Source organism: Eriocheir sinensis, unplaced genomic scaffold (genome assembly GCF_024679095.1).
Source record: "Eriocheir sinensis breed Jianghai 21 unplaced genomic scaffold, ASM2467909v1 Scaffold131, whole genome shotgun sequence".
NCBI lineage: Eukaryota > Metazoa > Arthropoda > Malacostraca > Decapoda > Varunidae > Eriocheir > Eriocheir sinensis.
Window position 1 is genome coordinate 676,786 of NW_026110640.1, and position 14,697 is coordinate 691,482.

The 14,697-nt window shown below is 46.6% G+C and overlaps 1 protein-coding gene across 2 annotated transcripts; it reads left to right on the plus strand.

The window, feature by feature from the left end:
• The first annotated feature begins 2,032 nt into the window (after nt 1-2,032).
• On the plus strand, nt 2,033-11,917 carry LOC126989812 (uncharacterized). Of its 2 annotated transcripts, XM_050848424.1 has the most exons (6): nt 2,033-4,795; nt 5,541-5,595; nt 5,911-6,157; nt 6,373-6,435; nt 6,567-6,659; nt 9,546-11,917. In XM_050848424.1, exons 3-6 carry the CDS (start codon nt 6,038-6,040, stop codon nt 10,254-10,256), a joined length of 987 nt encoding a protein of 328 aa, XP_050704381.1. In that variant the 5' UTR covers nt 2,033-4,795; nt 5,541-5,595; nt 5,911-6,037; the 3' UTR covers nt 10,257-11,917. The 2 variants fall into 2 exon arrangements, with proteins under 2 accessions (XP_050704381.1, XP_050704382.1); XM_050848425.1 differs by lacking the exon at nt 6,373-6,435 and having other exon boundaries at nt 2,037-4,795.
• Nucleotides 11,918-14,697: the final 2,780 nt, after the last annotated feature.

Here is a 14,697-nt window from a genome sequence, read left to right on the forward strand (position 1 = left end):
TTGAGGACCTTCTATGACTGCCGTTACTGTCCGCCACAAGTCTGCAATGTTTTCGTGTGGTTTGACCGTAAGAGGTGACACTTGGGCGGTGGCAGTCCCTGAGTCTGTGGTGGGCCGGTCATTTTCCCCCTCTGAGGGTGGGATTACAGGTGACAGAGGCGATGGATTTACCATCCCCTGTATGCGTCGGCCTTGATACACGATCGCATTGCTTTCAGGGTTTATGGTTATGTGCAGGTCTTTCATGGCGTTTAATCCTAAGATCCCATCCACAGGTAAGGCAAACCTGCCAGAGACATAAAAGAAATATTGAAAGGGACACACTTTTTCATGTAAGCTGACTGTTAGTGGTACTCACCCAAGGATTCCCAAAGTGGTGCCCGTTACGCCTACCACATTCAGGTCGTTCTCTTGGAGCGGCCAATTTTCTCCACTCGCTGTCATGTCAGTGACCTGTAAGCGGAGTCAGAGATGACACTGACTGTCGCACCTGTGTCAACCGCTAAGGTGAGTGAAATTTTGCCCACCTTGCAAGGGAGGGCAATTATGTTAGTCCGTCTCAAGGCGGCAATGACGGAGTCAAGGGACACTTGGATGTACGCCTTGGGGCTGTCACGAAGTCATGTCTTTTTATTCTGAGAAGAGGAGTGTGGTTTACTGTCCGCCGAGGACTTGTACTTCTGTTCCTCCTTGTGTATTGCAAAACAACTGTCTGAATCATGAAAACAATTCCTGTGGATAAGGCAAAAGGCAGCCTTCCGCTGATGGTTTGGCCTAAGGTTCCTGTGTGATGAATGATGCCTGCCCCTGTAACCTCCTGATCTCCTATCTGAGCCCTGTCTTGAATGTGTTGACTCCCTACGTTTCGCGAAGCAAGAACGTTCAGAATGTCCTGATTGTTTGCAAAAACTGCAGGTGAGAGATGCCTTACTTTGTGCTTGCAATGCTGCGGCTGTTGCGAGGGGTTGATGGTGAGGGTGTTCCTGAACCTTGACTTCTAACTCTGAGATGAAGTCAACCAACTTCCCGCTCAGTTTGAAGGCCAAAGGAAGGGCAGAATGGTGGTTCTTCTCTGAAATATGAAATAAGTAAAAAAACAACTCAAAAGCTGTCTTCACTTGGTGCTTTTGCATACAGCCCCCTGGAAGCCAGAACGCGTCTTCTAGGCTCTTGACACAGTCAACCGCCAGCTGATTTGCCTCAATCATGGCGTCCCAAATCGGCTTTGTTGAGGAATTTTTTGGGAGGGACTCAACCGTGTGTGCCATCTGTCTAACGATGCTTGGTTTACTCCCGCCCCCGAAGATTTTTATGAAATTCCTTTTAAAAACCTCATAGTTTACTCCAATGTCCCCCAAAGCGAACGCTGAGGACTGCATCAATTTCAGTGCCTGAGAGCCTGGAAGTAACTGTGACCAAATGAAAGCGATTTTATCATGATCTTCTGTAATGGAGGAATTTACGATGGTAGACTCACAAAGATCTAGGAATTGTCTCGCCGAAAAGTCGGTCTCGCTGCCCGAGAATTGCCGAATACTGGCGTGAGTTGGAATGACCCGAATCGGGGGAGGGGGGAAGTGGGGTGGGGCCCCGGGAGGAGGTGGGGGAGGTGGATCGTCAGGCATTTTGATCGGCTGAGTGGGGGTTAAGTATTCAGATGAACCCGGAGGTGAAGGGGCGCTTTCCCTTGGGAGGGAAGAGTACGTAGCACCCGATCGCAGATTTACCACATTTAAATCACCAGTGTTCGCACCTTGCTCCAATTCCTCCTCACTTGAAGGACAAGCCAACTGTTTAAAGGTGTTGCCGAGTTTAGCGAGAGTGTCTTTGTTCATACTATGGTGTAAATCATTTACAAAATAGGAGCATATTTTGATAGCTGTAAATATTAACCAATAAACGGAACGTGTATGAATTAATAGTTTGTGTCAAAACCCTAAAAAGGCAAGAAAGAATGGCTAGCAAGGTGCCAGTTAGACGTAATAGAAGTTAAGGTTATAATGGAATGCCATAATGTTATGGGTATATGAAAAAAATAACTCTATAAACACTGTGGTATTTTAAGTGAGTATACCATTGAAGCTCACGTTTTCCCTCGAGCGGCGAAGAGAAAACGGAGGCAGGCACACTGAGGGAGATTAACTTTGATCAGGGAACTCAATATACCCAATATACCCGCTAGCAAACAATAAGAATGGATCAATATCGTATGCGAATGAACGTTACTCTCACAATTATGACTGATTAACAGTGTTAGGAACACAGAAATAAAAAGGTCGTGCCTCAGCACGTAACAAAACTGAAATAAGCCGAGCCGGCATATTTTGACAAGAAGGGAATATCCACAAATACCAAGATTAATCAGCTGATGTAGTGGAGAGGGCGAAGGTTTGTGATGCCCTGGGGTACGTGCAGTCGTTGGAGTCGCGTCGGGAAACCTCGGCCTCGGCAGCAGCGGCGGTGAGAGATGAGGGAAGGGCGGACATCGGAGGACTCGTAATGGCTGCTGGAAACTGCTGACCCAGCGATTTGAGCGGCCGCGGGTGGGTGCCGGAACACTGCTGCCATACGTAGGACGGCTGCGGCGTTCTTGTTATATTGAGAGATGGGCCGCGGTGGCAGATAAGACGACTTGAGTGTGTAACCCCTTGAGAAGACGCCTTGCAGGAAACGGTAGTGGTAACTGCTTGCAGTCACCGGGAGATGTCCGCAGGTACCCTTGCTGACTGTTTGCCGGAAGAGGTTTGGGCCTATGCTCCCAGCAGCGGCGGTGTTGCCGCCAGCTGTGGTGTGAAGGGCATGTGGGTTGTTCCAAGGTCAGCAGGGCGTGCCTCCTCCTTGCTGGTGTGAATACTTCTGCCGTATCGTGGAGTGGCTTGCAGTGCTCGTAGCAGTGCTGGCTTGAAGCGGGGGAGCGGCTTGTAGATTGTGGCCCTCGCTTTCGGCTGCGTAGGCCTGTTGGTGGCTCGAGGCTTGTAGGCTTGACGCCTGTAGAGTTGCCACGGGTGTGCTTGAGGCTTGTAAGCTTGATGCCTGTAGTGTTGCCGCGGGTGTGCTCGGGGCTTGTAAGCTTGACGCCTGTAGTGTTGCCGTCAAACCTCAAATTCTCACATCAGTGCATCGTGCAGCAAATAAAGCGAACAGAATGTTGGGCTTCATTAAAAGAAACTTTTTATTCAAGAATAAAGATGTAATACTTCCGCTCTACAATAGTTTTGTCAGATCCCACTTGGAATATGCGGTACAGTTTTGGTCTCCCCACCATGCAAAGGACATTGCTAAACTAGAAGGTGTTCAGTGTCGAGCAACAAAAATGATCCCATCCTTGCGCAACAAATCCTACGAAGAAAGGCTTTCCACCCTTAACATGTTCTCTCTTGAGAAATGTCGCCTCTGAGAAAAACTGATCGAATGTTTTAAAATACTTAATGGTTTCACGAATGTAGACAGAACAAAATTGTTTATGATCAATGACACTTTGCGAACGAGGAACAATGGCACAAAACTCAAATGTAGACAAGTAAATTCAGACTGCACCAAATTTTTCTTCACCAACGTTGTAGTGCGAGAATGGAATAAGCTCCCACCATCAGTGGTCCAGTGTTACACGATTGACTCCTTTAAAAACAAGCTCGATCGTCACTTCCTTGAACTTAATATTAACTAGAGTAGAAAAGCAACATTTTGGAGCCATCTAATTAATGTAAAATCACTTAGGTTTAAGGACAGACCACCTAGTCTGGACCATGGGGTCTGTGTGGTCTGATTTTCTATGTAAGTCTATGTAAATATCTTTATTTTCTCTCCTTCAGGAGTAGAGTATCGAGACACCTCTCTTCCTGAAATTGACCTCATTTTTTGGCCACTCTTTTAAACTTTTTTTAAGTGGGCAGTGATTAGCAAGCTTTTTTCCCATAATTATTATTATTATTATTTTTATTCATTCATTTTTTCCTTGTTACTTCTTTTACTGTATATAAAAAAATAAAAAAATAAAAATGTTCTGGTCGTGCATGTAGTGCTCTCAGTACACTCATTCCCACGCCCACCAACTCCCTCCAATACTTATTCACTCAATTGATCCATTCCATTGTTGGTCTCACCCTGACATCCCTTCCCTCAGTCCTGCCCTCATATATGTACTCTTCATTCACAAAGTCATCCTCATTCATTCTCTTCACATGACCAAACACAGCATTGCATTTCACTATTTAACCACTCCACAATCCACTCCTTTTGTTGTTACGATACCATGTCTGACATAAATGCATTCATTACTGTCTCCAATCCATCCTGACACACTACATGCACCTCTTAGTGTCTAGGCTGAATTAGTTCAGTTCTAATGAAGTTTCTCCTACTATTCTTCATAGCTGCTTATGTGTTAATTGCTGTTCTAAAGGTTGTGAAGTTCTCAAGAAATTTCCAACAGGAGAGAGGGAGAGGTGTCTTCTACATGATAATGACTACCAGCCAAAAGAGATGCTGCTCTCCTCACCTGGTGTGATGCACTACTTCTAGCTACATGTCCTGTGGAATGCTGCTACTGTTCAGGATATTTTAAAAATCATTTATCTTAGTTATATTGTAATAATACTATTTGGCAATATATACCATGCAGATTCGTTTATTCAATCTAATTTTTTAACTAACATGTCCATAGTAACTATCAAATTTCTGCAGATTGCAACATGTCAACAGTGCCAAGTCTATTTTCCTTTGAAGACCCAGGCCCCTTCCATGACTCCCATCAAAGTGAAGACACCATGGGAGTTAGTTGGAGTAGACTTGATTGGTGAGGAAAATTTCAAACAAAAAAGTCTTTTATATGCATATGCTTGTTGATAGATGGCAGTGGTAGTTATGGTATTAGAATTCTTTTAAGCTTGGAATCAATTGGAATGATTATTTGCATGTGCATGCAGTGCATCTCTGCCTTTTGATAATAATGGAACTTTTGATATCTTATATGGGCTATATAGATAACAAATTTGAAATGTTTTTTCTCTCTACTACCTGGGTAGTCTGCCCTTAAGGGACGCTTGAGCCTCTTCATTTATCCTCTTTTCTAGCCACTATTTTTGGATATCTCTAAATGCTTGCACTTGTCAAATTAAATCCTTTTTTATTAATGCTTTGTTGCTGTGGGAAGATATCTTTGAATGCTTTGTGCTTGTTAAAGTAACTTTTTATTTATTATAATTTTTTTTTTTCAATACTTTGTGCCAGCTTATTAAATTTAATTTCTTTCATATGGTTATTCAGGTCCACTGCCTGTCACTGATGATGGGCAGAGGTATGTTTGCACCTTTGTGGACTACTTCACCAAATTTGTGGAATTTTTTGCACTTAAGGATAAGAGTGCATGTGGTGTTGCTAAATGCATTAGGTCATTTATTCACAGGTAAATATTGTTATGAAAATCAATGATATGTAAGTAATTAATTACTAACATCAGAACAAATTAAACATCTGAAAATAATGTAAGGTAATAGTATAAAGTATAAGCTTCCATGTGTTCTAATTTACAATGCTTTCAGATGGGGTGCACCTGGTAGGATACTGTCCGACCAGGGCTGCGAGTTTTGTTCATCGGTAAGTAAATGGGATATATTTTTTATTGTTCAAGTAGGTAACATTACAAAAGACTTGAGTGGAAAATAATGTTTCTGCTTCACTTATCTTGTAACTTTATTTTCTTTGTCTGTGAAGCTGTGAAGGATGTGTATCAGAGCCAAAGAATGGGAACTGTAGTTGAAATAATAAATATAATGATATAACTAAATGTATCAGAGCCAAAGAATGGGAACTGTAGTTGAAATAATAAATATAATGATAATAACTAAAAAGCTTAAATACTGCCAGACATAAATTCTCTTTTTTTCTCATTTTCTTGCATATGTTTTGCAGGTCAGTGGCAATTTATGCCGCTCCTATGGTTTCAAAAGGAGCATAACTTCGGCGTACCATCCACAGACAAATGGGCTGGCAGAAAGAATGAATAGAACTTTTAAAACAAGAATTGCCAAGTTATGTAATGAGAAGCGCAACAACTGGAATGAATACATCGGAGTGTCTCAGAACTCAAAAGCAGAAGAGCACAGGGTTCACACCATTTCAACTCATGTTCGGTCGAGAACACCAGCCACTTGATCAGGTAACCATACTTTTTTGGGGTGAGAGGAGTTTGGTGGGTACTTTAAAATCATTTGTTATTTTTTTTTATCATGATGATTTATTTATTTATTTTTTTTTCTTTTGTGTGTGTGTGTAATTCTCACACTTCCAAATAGACAGGGTTTATGGTACTACTAATGATGTACATTTTTTTTACCATATAACTCATTATATATAATTATTGTGAATTTTCAGGATCTGTTAGAAAGTGAGTCAGGCTTTCTTTGCATTTCACAAGAAGATTCTTCCACAAACTATGTAAGTATTGTATATATTAGTACACATGTGATCCTTATGAACCAAAGTAAATCAATTGTGTGAATGCCCCTGCAGTGTAAAGATATAGATATATAGTTTTCCTTGCATATTACAACCTGTTCATTTTGCAGGACTTGAATGAACTTGCTGTTCTACCTTCTGTGGAGGAAATCCATAACTTTGAAGAAAATAATAGAATAACATCTGAAGAACTTCACAGCCACGTGAGTTTGACAAGTGTTTATTCATTTAAGGATGAAGCTTTCCATTCAGACTTAGGGTTCTGAGAAATTATTCCACAGACTTACTATTCATTAACTAGATGTTAATTTAGTCAGTTAGATACTACCTTCCAACTCATGAAATTGTCCCACAAAAAATGCTTAATAGTGAGCCCAGTTTTGATCCTGAGCAAGCTTCATCACAAGCCTGAGGTTAATTTACAGAACATTGATATTTGTGGATTAATTGTATGTATTTCCTAAACTTCAGATTTCGTTGACTATCGCTTTGGTAGCTTTCCTCTTCTGTATATGAGGCCCCATGCAAAGAATTGTGTTTAGCAACAAAACAAGCCATTTTGATTAATACCATATAACACTATTTTCACCCTTCCCCTATCATCTGAGCAAGTTGTTTACCCCAAAGCGCCACTGGAAATAGGGTAAAGTCATGAACCTAAGTGGTGGAAGCACTTGCTTGGCTGCCAAGCCAGACTGAGTGAGATAGTGTGGAGTATGGTGATAACCCCACCAGGCCAGCTGTATGTGGTGGGAGTTTATCGTGATGTACTTACTGTGTTCAAAAACAACACTAGAACAATTCCTCTATTTCATACGTTGTTACCAGAGTTACCATTACTGTTGTAATCATACTGACAACCATAACACACATTAAACATTCCATAACTTGATTATTGGTTTTGGGTCTGTTCTCTGTTTTCATACAAAACAAGTGCACTTTTGCCTTGAAACAAGCTTTATTTTGCTTTTTTTATGAAGCTATAATAACAGCAAATTTATGGCAATTTGAAATTGTGCAAAGTTTAATTGTGTTTTCTTTCATTTAAAAAAATGGCAGTTACACCAATTCTCCATACAGGACCTCATATTGTAATGCCCCGGGATCTCACGGGGGTTATTTCTCTTTACTTTTTAATGAATTTGAGCAAATTATTATTTAATTTAATGAATACGGACAAATTATACTGGATAACTATTCCCGCGTAACCGAGTGCAACGATGAAAGTAGGCTGCCACCACCCCACAATGGGGGTCAAAACCTCCTGCTCAATGGGTGGAAAATAAGACTGAAAATGACAAACTTGACTGATGACTACACTCAATCACGCCAGGTGAGAGACGAGAAAAAAAACTTGAGGTAGCATGAAACTTTATGGAGGACGTGAGGCACTTTTTCCCGTGTGCAGTTTCCGGCCAACCCACTATAACCTTAAAAATTAGGTGAAAGGGGCAATGATAAAAACAAAAAAAAATAATGTAGTTAAAAGGGGAATTTACTTTGATATTACATTTTGTTACAATGATAAGGAATAGTATAATAGTTGTACTACAGCCTAGGCTAGTCTGGTGAAACTTACACCATGAAAAACCATGACTTCTGGTATCCTTACACCCTAACAACCTGGCCTTGTCGGTCCTATGAACGCTCACAAGGGTAACAAGAACGCGACTACATATTTAAATATAAGTTGGGGTAAGAGGACGTGTGGGGGGAGTGTGAGTGTGTGTGTGTGTGTGTGTGTGTGTGGACAGACACATGGTCAGCTGAAGTTGAAGAGGGGGGCAGAATGAGGGCGGTGTGAGGGGCATATTTCACTAAGATGGTAAGCAGTATAATAGCAGGGGGGAGAATAAATGCACTGGGGAGAATGGGGGTTAGATTCACTGGGGGATGGGAGGGGCATTATTCAATGCACAGCGTAGCGGCTTACCTGAAGTTCAAGAGGGGGGCGGAATGAGGGTAGTGTGAGGGGCTGCTGGCTCTTTTATACGGGCCCGGGAGAGGGCAGAGACAGGAGGGAGATTGCCGGAAAGGCTTACATTTCTTAAATTAATAATAGGGGGAGGAAATTAACAACGTCCACTGATGTGTTACAAAGAAATTCAGATGGTATGGTTTTCAAGGTTATTCGTGGCAAAAATCTATTTTGGGTTCAATACTTACGGGGAGGTAAATTTATGAGTTTGTATGGCATCCAGCATTGTGCACGCGGGCACAAGGGGCGGCGCAAGGAAGCTTCTAGAAGCAGCGTGGAGTGGACTACGTGACTGAAGGAGAGGGGGTGACAAGGGTGAGGTGGAGGACACCAAGCCAAGAATTTTGGCGGGAAGGCGGGCGTGTCTGGCCATGCGGCGGGTCATTGAGTGTGTCTGGCGGAGAGTAGGGGTAACCCCAGGTAGGGGGGATGGGCCTCTGGTGTGAGAAAATTAACGGCCACTACGGGCCTCACTTAACACTTTATAAAAATCTGGCACTACAATATCAAATAAACAAGAGAATGTAGTTCATGTAACCTTTTGTCATCACTTAACCCACAATAGGATGGGAATATCAAGCAAAGGCACTCCTCTATAGCCAGGCATGTTTTGGCATTTTTCCTGTTAATTGCTCACCTTCCATTTTCTGACACCTCCGTGGGGCAGTGGTTAGCGTGCCTAGCTAGGAATCCATGGGTCTGGGTTTGAATCCCAGCCCATTCAGCTGTTCATACCCCCTTTCTAGCTGGTCCATAAATGGGTACCTAGGGAAGGTAAACTGTGGTGACCCAGATGTCACACTGACCCTGTGTCATGGGGTAATGAGTTCTTACCCACCACAGGCTCACAGGTCAATGTGATGGATATGAGCACCGAAACCACATGCAGCTATAGTCGTTAGCCCATTACTTTACCCCTACCTTCCAATATCGATTTCTTAGGGCTACTTAGACCTATAGCTTTACTATTAATAGCATTACACTTAAACATTCTTCTTCTTCAATCTGTTTAAAATTCAAAGCTTTTTATTTTTTTTCCCATTGCATATCTTTTACGATTTCCTCTTCCTTGCAATGTCTCAAAAATGTAATTTATTACATTTTCTTTCAGGGAGGTGGAGTCCTTCTTGCCCTCAAGGAAGAGTTGGAGCACACACAGCTTGGGCCTCCCAGTTGGCCGGGTGGTTGCCTGGAGGTAGCCGCTGCCAGGATTGGGCTACAGAGGGGCTGGCTCACTGTGGTGGTGTGCTACAACCCAGGTGGAGCAGCCACCTACCAAGAGCTGGATCATTACCTCTCCTCCCTTCCACCTCCAGCGTTGGTCATGGGAGACTTCAACGCTCACCACCACTGCTGGGACCCCAACCTGCCTCCACTCCACAGGCACACCCCAGGTACTGCCCTAATTCAGGCCCTCCAAAACTCACCACACCTGTGCCTCCTCAGCCCACCGGGCCTGGCCACAAGATATGACCCCCACACTGGGGCAGCCTCGGTCCTAGATCTGTACCTAGGAGATGCAGCCCCCGACACCCGTCTTCACTACTGGACCGTACATGGGAAGCGACCACCTCCCCATCATGGCCTCTTTCCCGCAGATTGCCCCCAGACCCCACCCGGGCTGCTTACCCAGGTGGTAAATCACGGCAACAGCATGGGCAAAATTCCAGGCAGCCCTGAAAAGCCCCCCAAATCTCTCCACCCGACCAATTGGGGAAGCAACACAAGCCCTCCAAGAGACACTAGAGGCGGCAGGGCAGGCAGCCTTCCACCTCATCACCCACCGCACCCCCCGCCGCCCAGGGAAGGCTTGGTGGAATGATGACTTCCACCAGGCGGTACAAACCCGGCGCAGAGCCTGGAACCAGTGGCGCAGAACACCAACGCCACAAGCAGGCCAAGAGTACCGCCGCCTTGACGCCATCTGTGCCAAGACATCCTCCTGGCAAAGAGGCAGGCATGGGGATCCCATTGCTCCTCCCTCCCTTTCTCTTCCACCAAGAAAACATGGGACTTCCTACATGCCATGAAAGGCAGGAAAGTGCGACAACCACTCCCCATCAGTGATAACTCTCAACCCCAGCTGGCGACCAGCAAAAAGCTGAGGTACTGGCCACCCACTACATAGCCAAAATAGGAATGGCACCCACACTCCAACCACCCTAGGATCTCCACACCTCCATCGACACTGCCATCCAAATCCCAGGCACCCCAGAGCTCACACAGCCCTTCACCATGGCGGAGACAACCCGAGCGAGGGACTCTCTACGTTCCGGGAAAGCCCCAGGCCACGACCGCATTCCATATGAGTTTCTCCAACATCTCACCCCAAACATCCAAGCTGACCTCCTTAACATCTACAACACCAGCTGGCAAACAGGGGAGTTCCCACTCGGCTGGAAATGGTCCATCCTTATACTCATCCCAAAACCCGGCAAGGACCCAACACTTCCGTCATCTTACAGGCCAGTTGCACTCCTTTCCTGCATCGGCAAAATGATGCAGCGCATGGTAGCTACCCGACTATCCTGGTGGGTGGAGGAGAAGCATTTACTGAGGGAGGAGCAGTACAGCTTCCGTCCCCACCGAAGCACCCTTGGCATCCTGGCACAGATAAAACACCACATCTGTGACACCTACTGCCAGCGCCAGTTCATGTCAGCCCTCTTTGTAGATCTAGAGGGGGCCTTTGACACTGCACCACATGAGGGAATCACCTACAAGCTGGCTGGCATGGGGGTCACCAGCACCACCCTCACCTGGGTCAAAGATTTCCTCTCCAACTGCTCATTTCAGGTGGCGGTGGGAGCCTCCATGTCAACATCGCACCCCATACAAAGAGGAGTGCCGCAGGAATCCATCCTCAGCCCCCTCCTTTTTAACATCCTCATGACAGACCTCCAGATCCCTCACCACTCACACCTTCTCCTTTATGCTAATGATATCACCATCATCAGCAGGGCAGCGACACTGGCTGAGTCTCAACATCATCTTCAGGAGGCTGCGGCAGCACTTGAGGGCTGGATGACCACCTGGGGCCTTACCATCAGCCCCCCAAAAAGTGCCCTCATGTGCTTCACCCTCAAGAGACTGCCAGCACCGCCTACAGTGTCCCTGAAAGGCACACCCGTCCCCTACACCCGGACACACCCCCTCCTGGCGCTGAGAATGGAGGGACCTCGCCTAACCTGGGCCAGTCAAGTTGCACACCTGAACACCTCCTGTAACAAGCAGCTAAACATGATGAAAAGGATTACCGGCACCCAATGGGGGGCTGACCGGGACCTGCTCCTGAATTACTATAAGACCACTATCAGAGCTAGAATAATGTATGGCAGCAGCTCCTTCTACCCTCTCCAAACTGGACACAATCCAGAATGCTGCCCTGAGGATAGCAAAAGGGGGCAATGTAGTCCTCCCCAGTTGTCTCCCTCCATGTGGAGAGTGGCATCCCCCCCCCTCCAACCACCTACAGAAGGGAGGTGCTATGCCATCATTACCACCGCATCAGGAGCCTGCCACCCACCACCCTCTCTCCAAGCAGCACAGCACCTCAGGGGTGGACCAGGATGCTCCAGTCTGGCTCCCTGGGCCACCAACCCTTCTAGTAAGGCACTATTGGTGCACCTCACCCTCCACCTCACTCCACCACCACCACAACCTATCAGGCCACACTCCCCATCCCACCCTGGCTGGACATATCCCACATGGTGTCCTGCATATCCCTGGCCTCCCTCCTAAACCATCCTCCAGCATTGTGGCAGCCACACACTCCTCCAACTCGACAGGACCTCTACCACCACCACCTGAAGATCTACACGGATGGGTCCCTCCCCATCGCCACCCTCCACAGCATCAGCCATTTATGACCCCAGAACCAGCACCTGCAGGACGTGGAGACTCCCCCTGAGACAGACGTCCTGACAGCCAGGCTGTACGCCCTGCACCAGGCCTCACTGCCTCCACACCACCCATGCCAGGGGCAAGGCAGTCATCTATACAGACTCCTCTCGTCACTTCACCTCCTCCCTCCCGCCACCCAACATCCTCGACGGCCCTGCCCACACCAGCGGCCCTTCTCCTCCCTAACATCTGAGGGTGGGAGGTCACCCTGCAGTGGTGCCCTCACACTCAGGCATCAAGGGCAACAACATAGCAGACGCCGCCGCCAAGATAGCTGGCGGACGTAAACATCACGCCGCTCCCCTGCCACTCTCCACGGCCAAACGCCTAATTTCCCGCACCTGCCGCGCTCCTGGGACGACACGCTCGCCAACACCCTCCGCATCACCTCCATGGGTCAATACCACCAACTCCTCCCCCACAGCCGTGGTACGGAAAACGTCCGCACGTCCTGGGCGTGGCCTTGACGCGCCTTCGCCTGGGCCACACGCCTCGGCGCTCACCTCCACCGCCTGCGCCTCGTCCCCGACCTCACTGCCCTGGTGCAGGACCGCTGAGGACACCATTGAGCACCTGCTGCTGCACTGCCCCGCCACCACTCCCAGCGAGTGCTGCTCCGGCACCAACTCCGCCCTGGACGTGCCACCTTTGACCTGCCCACGCTGCTGGCGGCAGGAGTCCACCCATCACGACAAGAAGCTGTCCTCCGCCTCACCTGCGCCTTCCTTAGGAAGACAGGGCAGCTGACGCGCCTGTAAAGCCCTCAGGACGACACCAGGGCTCATGTGAGCGACTAGATCGCCGCGGCCCTAAACAACAACAACAACAACAACAACATGACCGAATCCTCTCCATGTCTTATGATCAGACGTCGCCTCACTTTCTACAATTTTGGTGCCCAGACCCGGGAATCCTTTAGATGAAGTGGACAGAAGGTATTTGGACCCGGATAAGCAGTGAGTACGATGTCTGAAGACGTGAAGGCAGCCAAGAAGAGGAGGGCCGCAGCGAGAGGCTGGGTCACTCGTAGTGTCAAGGAACTGCAGGAATTATTTGAGGATGACACTACCAGCTTTGAGTTGTTGGATGCTGCTGTTAGTGTTTTTGACCAGAGGCTTGCAGTCTTTGACGACCGCCAGGCGGAAGTTGAGTTATTGTTGGATGAGTCTGACGAGTTGGAGGCAGACATGGATGAAACGACAAGTTTCACAAGCTTGCCAGGAAGACTAGAGCCGAGGCAGCTAAACGCTTGAAAGGTACGAGAGTTGAGAATGACAGTGCATCTGTTTCTAGTAAGGAAAGGTCAGAGGTGAAATTACCTAGACTAGAGCTCCCTAAGTATTCTGGTGAGTTAACTGAATGGCAGTCTTTCTGGGACAGATTTGAGGCTCTAGTTGACCAAAGTGAGCTGCCAGATATAAGTAAATTTAGTTACTTGCAGTCAGTGCTTCAAGGAGAGGCACGATCTGTCATCCAGGCTTGGCTCTATCTTCTGCTAACTATAAGGTGGCCTGTGACCTTCTGAAAAAAAGATTCGGTCGTCCTGAGAGAATAATTTTTGCCCATGTGCAAGGTTTACTGAATGTTTCCCTGACACCCAGAGCCAAGGGAGCTAATCCATGTGATTCCCTGTGGAAGTTACAAGACCAGCTGTTATGTCATGTAAGAAGCTTGGAAGGCCTTGGGATCAAGGGTGACCAGTATGGCGTGGTGTTAACTCCAGTCATCCTATCTCGACTTCCACAAGATATACGCTTGGAATGGTCTAGGAAAGTTTCGGACATGAAGCTGACTTGGAGTGGCTACTGAAGTTCCTACAAACCGAGATCCAGCGTCGTGAGAGGTCAGAAACCTTTAAGGATTTGTCCATGGAAAGGAACACCGTACGGCAAGACGTCGAAAGAAAAAAGGTTAGTTCAGCTTCAGCCCTGCAGACTTCAGCTGAAGAATTCTACTACAGTGTGCGTTTTGTCAGAAGCGACACAAGTCTGAGAAGTGTTGGCAGATACTTAAGTTGGGTATACATGACCGAGAGGAGAAAGTTAAGCAAGAAGGACTGTGTTTTAAGTGTCTTCTCAAAGGACATGTTTCCAAAGTCTGTAGGGGTAAGGTGAAGTGTACTGTTTGTAATGGGCATCACAACGTGTTGTTTTGTAGTGCTGGCCAACCTTGTGTGAAACTAATAACTCTTCAGGTAAACAGATTGTCACCAAAAAATCTAATGACCAAGTAAGTGTTCAGTCAAGTGAGACAATAAATACTGGTACTGTTGAGCATGTTGGCATCTCTCATGAGCAGAAAGTTAAAAGGGCTACTGTATTGCAGACAGCTAAAATTAAAGTTCTAACAAATGGTGGAGA

Coding starts and splice junctions, on each gene's coding strand:
- LOC126989812 (XM_050848424.1), top strand. CDS start 6,038: ATGAGAAGCGCAACAACTGGAATGAATACATCGGAGTGTCTCAGAACT. Junction 6,158..6,372: donor AACACCAGCCACTTGATCAG/GTAACCATACTT, acceptor GTGAATTTTCAG/GATCTGTTAGAAAGTGAGTC. Junction 6,660..9,545: donor CTGAAGAACTTCACAGCCAC/GTGAGTTTGACA, acceptor ATTTTCTTTCAG/GGAGGTGGAGTCCTTCTTGC.